The sequence below is a fragment of the Oncorhynchus tshawytscha genome, linkage group LG13, assembly GCF_018296145.1.
Source record: "Oncorhynchus tshawytscha isolate Ot180627B linkage group LG13, Otsh_v2.0, whole genome shotgun sequence".
NCBI classification, from domain to species: Eukaryota; Metazoa; Chordata; class Actinopteri; order Salmoniformes; family Salmonidae; genus Oncorhynchus; species Oncorhynchus tshawytscha.
This window is the reverse complement of record NC_056441.1, coordinates 58952369-58968537: the sequence shown is the minus strand read 5'-3', so window position 1 is coordinate 58968537 and position 16169 is coordinate 58952369. Positions and strand designations below refer to the sequence as shown.

Here is a 16169-nt window from a genome sequence, read left to right as displayed (position 1 = left end):
GTAACTGCCATGTAGAAATGAATGATGACCTACAGTACCTAGTTGGTGGAGTCATTGTCTTATAATGTACTAGTATTTACAGTGAGTCATCATACATTGATAGACTAATATGGGTCTTACCTGCAGTTCCACAATGTTGTACTGTGAAAGGCAAGACAAAAGACTGGTTAATGTTTTATGAATAACTCTCAAATTCCCCCCAAATTAAAAGAGGAGCAAAGCTGTCAACAACTATAGGAACTAGGCAGATGCTTGGCTTTGTCTCTTCAATGATTTTAAAAAAAAAATCTACAGAGGAGCATAGCAGATGTCTCTTCAAGTAGACATCACACGTAGCATTTGCATCTGACTGGGACTCTAACATCAATTTAGTAGATCAACTCAATCTCATGAAAGAAAATCCAATACATTCCAATCTGACCTTTTATGAAATTGAAAACCCCATGTCCTGTGGTGAATGTTTGAGGACCTTCAAATCAGCCCACGCATGTTTATTTAGAGAACATCTGTAGTCATGTACTTTTGCCCTGAGTGCTATGTGTCTCAACTGTTTGTGTAGTCTGATTAAACAGACAACACAGGCTAAAAAGCATACCTTCAGATATTTGGATTTTACCCAATAGATTCCCATTTCCAAAGTCGTATTGTTCATGGAGTACTGACGAGACATGTATGACATGGGGTGGCTAGTTAATTGCTGAATTTAAATAAGTATTTACAGTATACTGTACATAATAATCGTTTGTCCAAACCAGTATGGCCAATAGGGCAGGAGCCTATCTCCTGTTACTGTAGTGTGAGGTAGTCTGGAGAGAACACTAGTCTGTCACCGGGGGCGATTGTACACCAGGAAGGCCTGAAAATATTTTTGGTATCTCAGACTGTTCTGGCCATTCTCACATTGAAAATGAATTGGGATGAACGATGTTTGATACACTTTTTACATTTGAATCACAAACCATTCAAAAAGGGATGAAAGTGACCATTTTAGACCTGTTGTACATCCATGCCTCTTGTAAGCCTCCATGAGCCATGAACCACACATGATAAAGACATCATCTTGGTGTCATTACACTCCTTATAGTGTGCTCTAAAATATGGAGCATGTGTAGATTCAGGAATAAAAATGTTCACATTAATTTATACTAAGTTAAAATATTGATATGAATATCACAAAAGTACCCTTTTTGATTTAGCTTTTCTAGACATACAGTTTGAAACAATATACCCTTCAAATGCGTCACAATTACAGTGGTGCTCTGCTATACATCGACATGTACATTATACTGTAGGTCAATAACCAATCACATACAGCAAATCACCAGCAGAGTTCTCTTTGATTACATTTCCCATTCACAGTGGTACTGGTGCTCATAAAGTGTATCACAACTTCAAAAATAGTAGAGCACCCACTCTGGAAATTTGATGTACAGGACTATATTGTTTTAAACTATTGTGGAGATGGTGATTGAATTCAGGAAGCATCCCTCACTATCTTTCCCCCTTGAAATCATTGGATCAGCTGTAAGCATGGCTGAGACATTCAAATTCCTGGGAACCATCATCTCCCACAACCTCAAGTGGCAGGACAACCTCACAGCGATCACAAGTACTTCTTACTTCAGCTGAAGAACTCTCACACACAATTCTGGTTCAGTTCTACGCAACCATTATCGAGCTCATACTCACCCCCCGGATCACTTTCTGGTTTGGGAATGCGTCTGCCTGGTCTAAGGGCGAACTGCAATGGATTGTCCAGTCTGCTGAGAGTGTCACCGGGTGCTACCTGCCCTCCATCGAGGTCCTGCACGATTCCAGAGCATGGAAGCATGCAGATAAAATCAACCCTGACCCCTTCCACTCCATCTTACAAAGTCTCCCCTCTGGCAAACGGTTCAGGTGAATCACAAACAAAACCTCCCACCACGTGAACAGCTTCTTCCCACGGGCCATGGCCCAAATCACCTGGTCCACGATGATCTTCTCATCCACGGACTATGCACCCTGCACTATTATCCAAGAACTGCGACTTTCTCTTTCCACTATTTGCACATCCTAATATGCTTTTTTCATATATACTGTAGTTGGGTCTGAAATTATTGACACACTTGATGAGGATGAGGAAACATTACTGAAAATGTTTCATGATGCCGTTGACCTTAACAAGGGCCCCAGGACCAGTGAAAGCAAAAATGTCCAAATAACATCCAACACCATATTTTACAGTAGGTATGGGGTTCTTTTCGAAGCCTTGCTGTACATATTTCCCCGACTGCACATCATCATGTGTAGGGTGCCGTCTTTCGGATGGGACGTTAAACGAGGTCCTGACTCTCTGAGGTCATTAAAGATCCCATGGCACTTATCGTAAGAGTAGGGGTGTTAACCCCGGTGTCCTGGCTAAATTCCCAATCTGGCCCTCATACCATCACGGTCACCTAATCATCCCCAGTTTACAATTGGCTCATTCATCCCCCTTGTCACGCCCTGGTCAAAGTATTTTGTGTTTATCTTTATGTATTTGGTCAGGCCAGGGTGTGGCATGGGGTTTTTGTAATTGTGGTGTGTTTGTCTTGGGGTTTTGGTGGTGGTATTGGGATTGTAGCTTAGTGGGTTGTCTAGCAAGGTCTATGGCTGTCTGGAGTGGTTCTCAATCAGAGGCAGGTGCTTATCGTTGTCTCTGATTGGGAACCATATTTAGGCAGCCATATTCTTTGAGTTTGTCGTGGGTGATTGTCCTTAGTGTCTTACTTGTACTCTCTGTCAGTTTGCACTAGATAGGCTGTTTTCGGTTTTCATTACGTTTATTGTTTTGTAGTGTTTAGTGTTTAGTCGTGTTTACGTTTTGTTTAATAAATATGGATCGCAATCGACACGCTGCAGTTTGGTCCGACTCTCCTTCATCACCACTAGAAAACCGTTACAGAATCACCCACCACCAACGGACCAAGCGGCGTGTCAACAGGCAGGAGAAGCCGAAAAAGGAGATGCTAAATAAGTATTTCTGGACATGGGAGGAAATCCTCGACGGGAGACGACCCTGGGCTAAACCAGGGGAGTGTAGCCGCCCAAAGGTGCAACAGGAGAAGCGAAAGGAGGACGTTATGGACAGCAATGGCATGGAGTATACGACGTGGGAAGAGATCGACAGGTGGGCGGCCGACCCAGAGAGAGTGCAGGAGCCCGCATGGGATTCGCTTGAGCAGTGCGAAGAAGGCTATAGGCGAATGGAGTCGAAAAGGAAAACACGGCGGCGCAGAGCGAAGCCCGAGAGTCAGCCCCAAAAATTTCTTGGGGGGGGGCTTACAGGGAGTATGGCTATGCCAGGTAGGAGACCTGCGCAAACTCCCTGTGCTTACCGGGGGGCTGGAGAGACCGGGCAGGCACCGTGTTATGCTGTGGAGCGCACGGTGTCTCCAGTGCGGGTGCACAGCCCGGTTCGGTATATTCCAGCTCCGCGTATCGGCCGGGCTAGATTGAGCGTCGAGCCAAATGCCATGAAGCCGGCTCTACGCATCTGGTCCCCAGTGCGTCTCCTTGGGCCGGCTTACATGGTACCAGCCTTGCGCTCGGTGTCTCCGGTTCGCCTGCATAGCCCAGTGCAGGCTATTCCACCTCGCCGCACTGGCAGGGCAACCGGGAGCATTCAACCAGGTAAGGTTGGGCAGGCTCGGTGCTCAAGAGCTCCAGTGCGCCTGCACGGTCCGGTCTATCCAGTACCACCTCCACACCCCAGCCCTCCGGTAGCAGCTCCCCGCACCAGGCTTCCTGTGCGTGTCCTCGATCCAGTACCACCAGTTCCAGCACCACGCACCAGGCCTTCAGTGTGCCTCGCCTGTTTAGCGCAGCCAGAGCCTTTCTCCTCTACAGCGCTGCCGGAGCCTCCCGCCTGTTCAGCGCAGCCAGAGCCTTCCTCCTCTACAGCGCTGCCGGAGCCTCCCGCCTGTTTAGCGCAGCCAGAGCCTTTCTCCTCTCCTACGCTGCCGGAGTCTCCCGCCTGTTCAGCGCAGCCAGAGCTGTCAGTCTGCAAGGAGCAGCCAGAGCTGTCAGTCTGCATGGAGCAGCCAGAGCTGTCAGTCTGCATGGAGCAGCCAGAGATGTCAGTCTGCATGGAGCTGTCAGTCTGCATGGAGCAGCCAGAGCTGCCAGTCTGCATGAAGCAGCCAGTCTGCATGGAGCAGCCAGAGCTGTCAGTCTGCATGGAGCAGCCAGAGCTGCCAGTCTGCATGAAGCAGCCAGTCTACATGGAGCAGCCAGAACTGCCAGTCTGCATGAAGCAGCCAGAGATGTCAGTCTGCATGGAACAGTCAGAGCTGTCAGTCTGCATGGAGCAGCCAGAGCTGTCAGTCTACATGAAGCAGCCCGAGCTGCCAGTCTGCATGAAGCAGTCAGTCTACATGGAGCAGCCAGAGCTGTCAGTCCGCATGGAGCAGCCAGAGCTGTCAGTCTACATGAAGCAGCCCGAGCTGCCAGTCTGCATGAAGCAGCCAGTCTACATGGAGCAGCCAGAGATGCCAGTCTGCATGAAGCAGCCAGAGATGTCAGTCTGCATAGAGCAGCCAGTCTGCATGGAGCCGCCAGTCTGCATGGAGCTGCCAGTCTGCATGGAGCTGTCAGTCTGCACGGAGCTGTCAGTCTGCACGGAGCTGTCAGTCTGCAAGGAGCTGCCAGTCTGCAAGGAGCTGCCAGTCAGCACGGAGCCGCCAGAGCGGTCAGTCTGTAAGAAGCCGCCAGAGCTGTCAGCCTATATGGAGCAGCTAGTGCCGCCAGTCTGCCCAGCGCCGCCAGTGCCCCCAGTCTGCCCAGCGTCGCCAGTCTGCCCAGCGCCGTCAGTCTGCCCAGCGTCGTCAGTCTGCCCAGCATCGCCAGTCTGCCCAGCACCGCCAGTCTGCCCAGCGTCGTCAGTCTGCCCAGCGTCGTCAGTCTGCCCAGCGCCGCCAGTCTGCCCAGCGCCGCCAGTCTGCCCAGCGCCGCCAGTCTGCCCAGCGCCGCCAGATCTGCCAGTCAGCCAGACTCTTCCAGATCTGCCAGTCAGCCAGGATCTGCCAGTCAGCCAGGATCTGCTGAAACCACCAGCCAGCCAGGAGCTGGTAGATCTATCTACCTGCCTGAGCTTCCTCTCACTCCTGAGCTTCCTCTCACTCCTGAGCTTCCTCTCACTCCTGAGCTTCCTCTCACTCCTGAGCTTCCTCTCACTCCTGAGCTTCCTCTCACTCCTGAGCTTCCTCTCACTCCTGAGCTTTCTCTCACTCCTGAGCTTCCTCTCACTCCTGAGCTTTCTCTCACTCCTGAGCTTTCTCTCACTCCCGAGCTTCCCCTCAGTCCCGAGCTGCCTCGGTCCCGAGCTGTCCTTCAGTCCCGATCTGCTCCTCAGTCCAGTGGGGTTCTGGGTGGGGACTACTAGGCCATGGTCGGCGGCGAGGGTGGACTATCCAGGGACGAAGGGAGAGGGGACTAAGACATTAAAGGAGTGGGGTCCACGTCCCGCGCCGGAGCCGCCACCATGGACAGACGCCCACCCGGACCCTCCCTATTGTTTTGAGGTGCGTTCGGGAGTCCGCACCTTAGGGGGTTCTGTCACGCCCTGGTCAAAGTATTTTGTGTTTATCTTTATGTATTTGGTCAGGCCAGGGTGTGGCATGGGGTTTTTGTAATTGTGGTGTGTTTGTCTTGGGGTTTTGGTGGTGGTATTGGGATTGTAGCTTAGTGGGTTGTCTAGCAAGGTCTATGGCTGTCTGGAGTGGTTCTCAATCAGAGGCAGGTGCTTATCGTTGTCTCTGATTGGGAACCATATTTAGGCAGCCATATTCTTTGAGTTTGTCGTGGGTGATTGTCCTTAGTGTCTTACTTGTACTCTCTGTTAGTTTGCACTAGATAGGCTGTTTTCGGTTTTCATTACGTTTATTGTTTTTTAGTGTTTAGTCGTGTTTACGTTTTGTTTAATAAATATGGATCGCAATCGACACGCTGCAGTTTGGTCCGACTCTCCTTCATCACCACTAGAAAACCGTTACACCCCTCCTCTCCCCTGTAACTATTCCCCAGGTCGTTGCTGTAAATGAGAACGTGTTCTCAGTCAACTTAGCTGGTAAAATAACGGTAAAAAAAAAAAAATCCTGTAAATGCTTCATATATTTATACATCCCTACATACATCATTTCTGTAGCTATGTTTTTATAGTGAACCTTGTAGTTATACTACAGTGTACATAGCACAGGAGGTTGGTTGCACCTTAATTGGGGAGGACGGGCTCATGGTGATCCCTGGAGGGGATTAGTGGAATAGTTTCTATGTGTTTGACGCCATTCCATTTGCTCCGTTCCAGTCATTATTATGAGCCGTTCTCCCCACAGCAGCATCCACTGGTAAATAGTGTACATACCGCATGTGGGTTTGTGTAAAACTCTGCTTCTACATAAGTTGTCTGTATATCCTGTTTATTGTCTGTCTGTATATTCTTATTGTGGCAGCACCATTTTAGTCAAATTCCAGGACATGTAGGACATGTAAATGTACATATATATATATATATATACAGTTGAAGTTGGAAGTTTACAAACACAAACACCTTAGCCAAATACATTGAAACTCAGTTTTTCACAATTCCTGACATTTGATTTAATCAGAGAAAAAATCCCTGTCTTCGGTCAGTATGTAAAAAACCGACTTCAACTGTATATATATATATATATATATATATATATATATATATTCAGTGGGGAGAACAAGTATTTGATACACTGCCGATTTTGCAGGTTTCCCACTTACAAAGCATGTAGAGGTCTGTAATTTTTATCATAGGTACACTTCAACAGTGAGAAACGGAATCTAAAACAAAAACACGTGGAATTGTTGTTCAATTTAAATGTTTGAATATGAAATGATTCGTGATGGGATGAAATGTGATTTTAGCTTCTAAAATGTGAGATTTGGGTTTTCATAAGGTTAGGGCTATGCTCAATCAGTGGCCTGCCCCTGTGAAGGGACATGGGCTATAAAACTTTTAAAACACGCCCTCCTCTCCCTTCCTATATAAAGCCTTGATGACAATGTAACCTCCTGTTCCGAGGATGTGAGGACGACGGTCCGAAGTCAGAATGGTTCAGATAATAACTACAGAACGAAGCCAACATCAGCGTGAGCTTTGGTTGCGAATGGTATGAACTTTGAACTCTTATTCACTACAGAAGTGATACCTCCTAGCCGTTGAGTTAGCAACAGCAGCTGCAAATGCAAGTTAGGAAGGAACTCTCTTAGTTCGCTGGACTTTATCCTGCTAACTGTTCCAAATGTCCGAACTGAATTTGGTAAAAGGGCTTTTATGTACTCTGCGCCATCGCAACTTACAAAATACTTTCAACTGGAAGAACTTGTCCCAATTGGTGTTTTTAAATCACTGATGAAGGATTTTGAGGCTGATTCCCTGACCTGTCAATGTTTTTAATTTGCTGTTTTATACTCTTGTGAATACAATGGTTTTTACTCGATTACTTGTAGTTTTTCATGTTGTCTGTCTGGAATGACTTGGTGCTGCCTATCTTGGCCAGGGTGCTCTTGAAAAAGAGATTTTAATCTCAATGAGCCCTTCCTGGTTAAATAAAGGTTAAATAAATAAAAACAGACAGAGTATCCCGTCTACCACACAACGACCTTACTACAACGTATCCAATTGACCACCAGAGACATTCTTCAAAGGACAAAGGACTCGGTATGGCAACACGGCCATCCATCTATAACCAACCTACCGAAGCGCAGCTCAGAGTAAATATTTATTGCATTTTCCTTTCCCAAATGGGCTGTAATTTAGAATGCATAAGATACTGTATTTACGATAGCACAGCTTCGCCCTTTATTCCTCAGTCTTCCCGCTCTTTCACTCAAACCCAGCCCCTTTTCTTTTGTGTAACAAGCTGTCATATCTGTTCCGCCCGCTAGGGACGTTTTCCTATATTACGTAATTTGTAATCAAGTTATGATTAATTATGTGTATGTGTATTTCTATGTGATTAGTTAGGTATTTAGTAAATAAATAATTAAACCCAATTTGGTATTTCTGATTCAACTTGTTAGCCAGGGTTCGTGAAGATAACCAAGAATTTACAACTTTCAGATGAGACTGAATTAAGGTGACGATTGATATTGACAGCTATTGATGTAAAATATTACTAGGTCTTTAAGAGTTTATTCGGAAGATAACAGCTCTATAAATGTTATTTCGTGGTGCCCCGACTCTCTAGTTAATTACATTTACATGATTAGCTCAATCAGGTAATATTAATTACGGAGAAATTATTTTATAGAATAGCATGTCATATCACTTAATCCGGCATAGCCAAAGACACGACAGGAGGAATGGGAGAAGGTCATGTGGTCTGATGAGACAAAAATAGAGCTTTTTGGTCTAAACTCCACTCGCCGTGTTTGGAGGATGAAGAAGGATGAGTACAACCCCAAGAACACCATCCGAACCGTGAAGCATCTGTTCCTCTAGTGATGTATAGGTTAACCCAGGCCCTGTAGACTCCAGTACCACAACTATTCCCCAGATGCTATCGTTTGTTGACTTCTGTAACCGTTAAAGCCTTGGTTTCATGCATGTTAACATCAGAAGCCTCCTCTCTAAGTTTGTTTTATTTACTGCTTTAGCACACTCCACCAACCCTGATGTCCTAGCCGTGTCTGAATCCTGGCTTAGCAAGGCCACCAAAAATTCTGACATTTTCATCCCCAACTACAACATTTTCTACCAAGATAGAACTGCCAAAAGGGGCGGGGTCACAATCTACTGCAGAGATAGTCTGCAGAGTTCTGTCATGCTATCCAGGTCTGTGCCCAAATAGTTCGAGCTTCTACCTTGAAAAATTCACCTTTCCAGAAATAAGTCTCTCACTGTTGCCACTTGCTATAGACCCCCCTCAGCCCCCAGTTGTACCCTGGACTCCATATGAGAATTGATTGCCCCCCATTTATCTTCAGAGTTCGTACTGTTAGGTGACCTAAACTGGGATATGCTTAACATCCCTGCCATCCTACAATTTAAGCTAGATGCCCTCAATCTCACACAAATGATCAAGGAACCTACCAGGTATAACCTCAAATCCATAAACATGGGCGCCATCATAGATATCATCCTGACCAACCTGAGCTCTAAATACACCTCTGCTGTCTTCAACAAGGATCTCAGTGATCACTGCCTCATTGCCTGAGGTCAAACGATCACCCCTCATCACTGTCAAACGCTCCCTAAAACACTTCAGCAAACAGATCTTTCTAATCGACCTGGCCCAGGTATCCTGGAATGATATTGACCTCATCCCGTCAGTAGAGGATGCCTGGTTATTCTTTAAATGTACTTTCCTCACCATCTTAAATAAGCATCTCCCATTCAAAAAATGTAGAACTAAAAACAGATATAGCCCTTGGTTCACTCCAGACTTGATTGCCCTTGACCAGCACAAAAACATCATGTGGCGTACTGCATTAGCATTGAATAGCCCGCGACATGCAACTTTTCAGGGAAGTCAGGAACCAATATACACAGTCAGTTAGGAAAGTAAAGGCTAGCTTTTTCAAACAGAAATTTGCATCCTGTAGCACAAATTCCCAAAGGTTTTGGGACACTAAAGTCCATGGAGAATAAGAGCACATCCTTCCAGCTGCCCACTGCATTGAGGCTAGGAAGCACTGTCACCACCGATAAATCTACGATAATAGAGAATTTCAATAAGCATTTTTCTATGGCTGGCCATGCTTTCCACCTGGCTAAGACTCTGCACCCCCTGCAGCAACTCCCCCAACTTACTAGCCTGTTCAACCTCTCTTTCGTATCGTCTGAGATCCCTAAAGATTGGAACACTGCCGCAGTCATCCCCCTCTTCAAAGGGGGAGACACTCTAGACCCAAACTGTTATAGACCTATAACTATCCTGCCCTGCCTTTCTAAAGTCTTCGAAAGCCCAGTTAACGAACAGGTCACCGACCATTTAGAATCCCACCGTACCTTCTCCGGTATGCAATATGGTTTCCGAACTGGTCATGGGTGCACCTCAGCCACGCTCAAGGTCCTAAACGATATCATAACCGTCATGAATAAAAGACAGTACTGTGCAGCCATCTTCATCAACCTGGCCAAGGCTTTCGACTCTGCCAATCACTGCATTATTTTGGCAGACTCAACAGCCTTGGTTTCTCAAATGACTGCCTCACCTGATTCACCAACACTTCTTAAATAGAGTTCAGTGTGTCAAATCCGGACCACTGGCAGTCTCTATGGTGGTGCCGCAGGGTTCAATTCTCGGGCCGATTCTTTTCTCTGTATATATCAATGATGTCGCTCTTGCTGCTGGTGATTTTCTGATCCACCTCTACGCAGACGACACCATTCTGTATACTCTGGCACTTCTTTGGACACTCTGTTAACTCACCTCCAGACGAGCTTCAATGCCATACAACACTCCTTCCATGGCCTCCAACTGCTCTTAAATGCTAGTAAAACTAAATGCATGCTTTTCAACCGATTGCTGCCCGCACCTGCCCGCCTGACTACCATCACTACTCTGGACAGTTCTGACTTAGAATATGTGGACAACTACAAATAGCTAGGTATCTGGTTAGACTGTAAACTCTTCTTCCAGACTCACATTAAGCATCTCCATTCCAAAATTACATTTAGAATAAGCTTCCTATTTCACAACAAAGCCTCCTTCACTCATGCTGCTAAACATACCCTCGTAAAACTGACTATCCTGCCAATCCTTGACTTCAGCAATGTCATTTACAAAACAGCCTCCAACACTATACTCAGCAAATTAGATTATGTCTATCACAATGTCATCCGTTTTGTCACCAAAGCCCCATACACTACCCATCACTGCGACCTGTACGCTCTCGTTAGCTGGCCCTCGCTTCATATTTGTCGCCAAACCCACTGGCTCCAGGTCATCTATAAGTCTTTGCTAGGTAAAGCCCACCCTTATCTCAGCTCACTGGTCACCATAGCAACACCCACCTGTAGCATGCGCTCCAGCAGGTTTATTTCACTGGTCATCGCCAAAGCCCACTCCTCTTTGGCCGCCTTTCCTTCCAGTTCTCTGCAGCCAATGACTGGAACTAATTGCAAAAATCACTGAAGCTGTAGACTTATATCTCCCTCACTAACTTTAACATCAGCTGCCAGAGCAGCTTGCCGATCACTGCATCTGTACACAGCCCATCTGTAAATAGCCAACCCAACTACATAATCCCCACATTGTTATTTATTTTTGCTCTTTTGCACCCTAGTATCTCTGCTTGCACATTATCATCGGCACATCTATCACTTCAGTGTTAATGCTAAATTGTAATTATTTCGCCACTATGACCTATTTATTGCCTTACCTCCATAAACTTACTATATTTGCACACACTGTACAATATATAGATTTTTCTATTGTTTTATTGACTGTACGTTTGTTTAACCATGTTTAACTCTGTGTTGTTGTTTTTGTCGCACTGCTTTGCTTTATCTTGGCCAGGTCGCAATTGTAAATGAGAACTTGTTCTTCCCTGGCCTACCTGGTTAAATAAAGGTGAAATAAATATATATAATAGTTCCAGCTTATACATACTATATACATTTTACAGACACAATCTATTTTACAATAGTTTTATTTTGTTTGTTTTTAGTCCTGGCCTTCCTCTAACTTCCACCTCTCCCATATATTTCTGATGTCCATCCAGTTTGATATCTATTTGCCATATATTTTTAACTGTGCTATTTCACAAAAGTTCTGAGCCTATGTACATTTTGCAGACACAGTACATTTTACATTTGTTATCTTGTTATCTTGTCATCCAGCTATTAACACCATCCATATTAGATTTCTGTTTGCCATATATTTTTCAACTGTGCTGTGATGCTTCAGAAAAGTTCCGAACCTTTCTATTCTCATAGTTTCTACAGATTGTAAATAAAGATAAACATGTAAATGTATTCGGCGAGTAAAAAATATTCCGATTTTTTTAAACGAATAACATCAAAAAGGGTACTTTTGAGATATTCATATTAATATTTTTATTGTTGAATTAAATAATGTCAAGTATTTTTGTTCAGAATCTAGACATACTCCTTTTAAATAACACTATACGGAGGATAACGACACCAATATGTTGTCTGTGTCACGTACGGATCATGGATCATAGTGTCTTCCAAGGTCTAAAAGAGGCACTGGTTTGTGATACAATTATTAAAAGCATATCAAACATACTTTCTCCCAATGAAGTTTCAATGTGAGAAAGGTTAGGGTTAGAATACCCAAAATATTTTCTGGCTGGTTGGACAACACTTCAGTACATAGTGTTACATAATACATGATTGCTATGTCTGTAACACATTATTATGATGTTGTGATACTTCTGTATCTGTCTTTTTATTTGAAATAGTGGAGATACCGATCTAAATGAAGACCAAATAGGTCATTGTTTTCAATATTTAATGTTTTACATTTTCAACACTCACCAGCTGATTGACAGGGCTAAAATTGGTATCCAAGGTGATGACTCTAAAATTCACTGTAAGAAAACAAGACTCAATGAGAATTTCAGAAGACAAACTATTTATAGTTACTCTGGATAAAATGTACAACCGTTGGTAATAAGGCCCCATTTAAAATCAATTGCAGATAAGTTCGAAAATATTTACATTTTCGATATCCAATGATAATGTCCAGGAAAGGAACGCCTTATAACATGTGGTATGACAGTTCAAACACCATTACAGTGTAAATATTCAACCCACAACAGATGTTTTTTTTAATCTGCACCTGATGGTCCTGTTTGTGATGACAGAGCAAACCACCATAGAAACATGATACCACCTAATTGTCCTGTTTCTTAGCAAGCAGACTAATTTTGTAGACTACTGGTCTTGTGTAAATCTACCTGTTTGTCCGGGGTTGTAGATTGGTTTATCCGTTTGGACGAATGTCATCGGGCTGTAGGGTTTGATCATGACCTTTTTCTCCTCTGTGGATAGAAACGTTTCACCTTGAACCTTCACCTTAAAATGTTGCACTTCGTCACTCTCCACATGAGGGGCCTGAAAGGGAGACAGAGAGCAACACTGATTAACTAATGTACCAATAACATATGATACCATACTGTGGTCCTGTGTGGCTCAGTTGGTAAGACCATGCTGCTTGCAAAGGCAAGGTTGGGGGTTCAATTTCTGCAGCGATCACATAGGCTATTGTGAGTTGCTTTGGATAAAAGTTTCTGCTAAGTGATATATACAGTTGAAGTCAGAAGTTTACATACACCTTAGCCAAATACATTTGAAGTAAGTTTTTCACCATTTCTGATGTTTAATCCTAGTAAAAATTCCCTTTCTTAGGTCAGTTAGGATCACCACTTTACTTTAAGAATGTGAAATGTCAGAATAATAGTAGAGAGAATGATTTATTTCAGCTTTTATTTATTTCATCACATTCTCAGTGGGTCAGAAGTTTATATACTCTCAATTAGTATTTGGTAGCATTGCCTTTAAATGGTTTAACTTGGGTCAAACGTTTCAGGTAGCCTTCCACAAGCTTCCCACGATAAGTTGGGTGAATTTTGGCCTATTCCTCCTGACAGAGCTAGTGTAACTAGCTAGGTTACTAGTCCTCCTTGCTCGCACATGCTTTTTCAGTTCTGCCAACAAATTGTCTGTAGGATTGAGGTCAGGGCTTTGTGATGGCCACTCCAATACCTTGACTTTGTTGTCTTTAAGCCATTTCGACACAACTTTGGAAGTATGCTTGGGGTCATTGTCCATTTGGAAGACCCATTTGCGACCAAGCTTTAACTTCCTGACTGATGTCTTGAGATGTTGCTTCAATATATCCACATAATTTTCCATCCACATAATTTTCTATCCTCATGATGCCATCTATTTTGTGAAGTGCACCAGTCCTTACTGCAGCAAAGCAGCCCCACAACATGATGCTGCCGCCCCCATGCTTCACGGTTGAGATGGTGTTCTTCGACTTGCAAGCCTCCCCCTTTTTCCTCCAAACATAACAATGGTCAAACAGTTCTATTTTTGTTTCATCAGACCAGAGGACATTTCTCCAAAAAGTACGATCTTTGTCCCCATGTGCAGTTGCAAACTGCTGGCTTTTTTTATGGCGGTTTTGGAGCAGTGGCTTCTTCCTTGCTGAGCGGCCTTTCAGGTTATGTTGATATAGGACTCGTTTTACTGTGGATATAGATACTTTTGTACCTGTTTCCTCCAGCATCTCCACAAGGTCCTTTGCCGTTGTTCTGGGATTGATTTGCACTTTTCACAAATCATCTCTAGGAGACGCGTCTCCTTCCTGAGCGGTGTGACGGCTGTGGTCCCATGGTGTTTATACTTGCGTACTATCGTTTGTATAGATGAACATGGTACCTCAGGCGTTTAGAAATTGCTCCCAAAGATGAAACAGACGTGTGGAGGTCTACAATTTTTTTTCTGAGGTCTTGGCTGATTTCTTTTGATTTTCCCATGACGTCAAGCAAAGAGGCACCTCAGTTTGAAGGTAGGCCTTGGAAATATATCCACAGGTATACCTCCAATTGACTCAAATGATATCAATTAGCCTATCGGAAACTTCTAAAGCCATGACATCATTTTCCGGAATTTTCCAAGCTGTTTAATGGCACAGTCAACTTAGTGTATGTAAACCTCTGACCTACTGTAATTGTGTTTTAGTGAATTATAAGTGAAATATTCTGTTTGTAAACAATTTTTGGAAAAATGACTTGTCATGCACAAAGTAGATGTCCTAACCGACTTTCCAAAACTATAGATTGTTAACAAGAAATTTGTGGAGTGGTAATCCACCACATTGATATTTCCCATAAAATAACCTGGTATTACATAACCAGGTATTACAAAATTAAGAGATGCATCACAAAGCAGAGAAAGTACACTCTTATTGAATGGTTCTGGATGTCGACCAGTGTTGGGCTGACCTGAAACTGGAAGCAGCGGTGAAACTCTTGGTCAGAACTCTCCTGGAGAAGTATTTTGTTCTGTTCATTGGCGATCAGAGATATGGTCATTACCAGGGTCTCGTTGGGCTGCAGAAGGCTGGCACAAAGCTTGGCCTCTGAGCCTGCCTGGATTACTGCAGGAATGGCTACCATGTAAACCCTACAGAGAACATACACACACACACACACACACACACACACACACACACACACACACACACACACACATGCACAAACCAACAAACAGACAGGAAAATCAGTACAAAATGAGAGGCTACGTAGGTGAAATCGACAGAAGAAATGCCTGCAGAAAGGGTCGATGAAAAACAGCTCTTAATCTGCTCTCTGACTGAGAGAACGTTACACCAAGATGAGACGCAATAAATCTGATTACTCAATTCTAACTTTATGACTGTGCAGATTTACTTACGGCCTTGGAGTTTCTTGACAGACACAAAGCCAGTGAAAGCAGGCAAATAGTATCCATTTCCAAACCTGAAGCCCAGGAGGAACCATGACAAAAAGAGAAAAAAAACAAGTCAGACTATATCCCAGTATTCCTACCTGCAATACTTCCCTACTGCATTGTGCAGAGGAACTGGTATCCAGGTTTAAATTATTGAAGTAAAAGCCCTGTGAATGATTGACCCATTTTTTTCAATAATGCTTTGCAGTATTGTGATTGGCAGATTTTCTGGCTTTGGGACTATACGTGCACCGTCAATAAAAAATTACTGCCAAAACAAAGGAAATACCAACATAAAGTGCTGTAAATAACCAGTGCAGTCAAAAACGTCATTTTCCTGTGTTTTATATACACTGTTTGTACAAAACACCTATGCTCTTTCCATGACATAAACTGACCAGGTAAATCCAGGTGAAAGCTACAGAATGATCCCTTATTGATGTCACGTAATTAAATCCATTTCAGTCAGTTTAAATGAAGGGGAGGAGAAGTATTTTTAAGTCTTGAGACATGGATTGTGTACTGTATGGTAGTAGGTGCCAGGTGCACCAGTTTGAGTGAACTGCAAGAACTGCAACGCTGCTGAGTTTTTCCACACTCAACAGTTTCCCGTGTGTATCAAGAATGGTCAAATCGAATCAAATTGTATTTGTCACATGCACCGAATAAAACAGGTGTAGGCCTTACCATGAAATGCGTACTTACAAGC

The 16169-nt window shown here is 43.9% G+C and overlaps 1 protein-coding gene across 1 annotated transcript in view; it reads right to left on the bottom strand.

Annotated features, from left to right (window-relative positions):
* Nucleotides 1-15575, bottom strand: part of LOC112265380 (alpha-2-macroglobulin) — a 42178-nt gene extending 26603 nt beyond the window's left edge. The window contains exons 1-5 of the mRNA XM_024442608.2: nt 15425-15575; nt 14974-15154; nt 12919-13075; nt 12497-12549; nt 121-141 (exon numbers count right to left, since the gene is read on the bottom strand). Coding sequence (XP_024298376.2) covers nt 121-141; nt 12497-12549; nt 12919-13075; nt 14974-15154; nt 15425-15510 — 498 coding nt within the window. The 5' untranslated portion in view covers nt 15511-15575. The remainder of the gene's footprint in view (nt 1-120; nt 142-12496; nt 12550-12918; nt 13076-14973; nt 15155-15424) is intronic.
* Nucleotides 15576-16169: the final 594 nt, after the last annotated feature.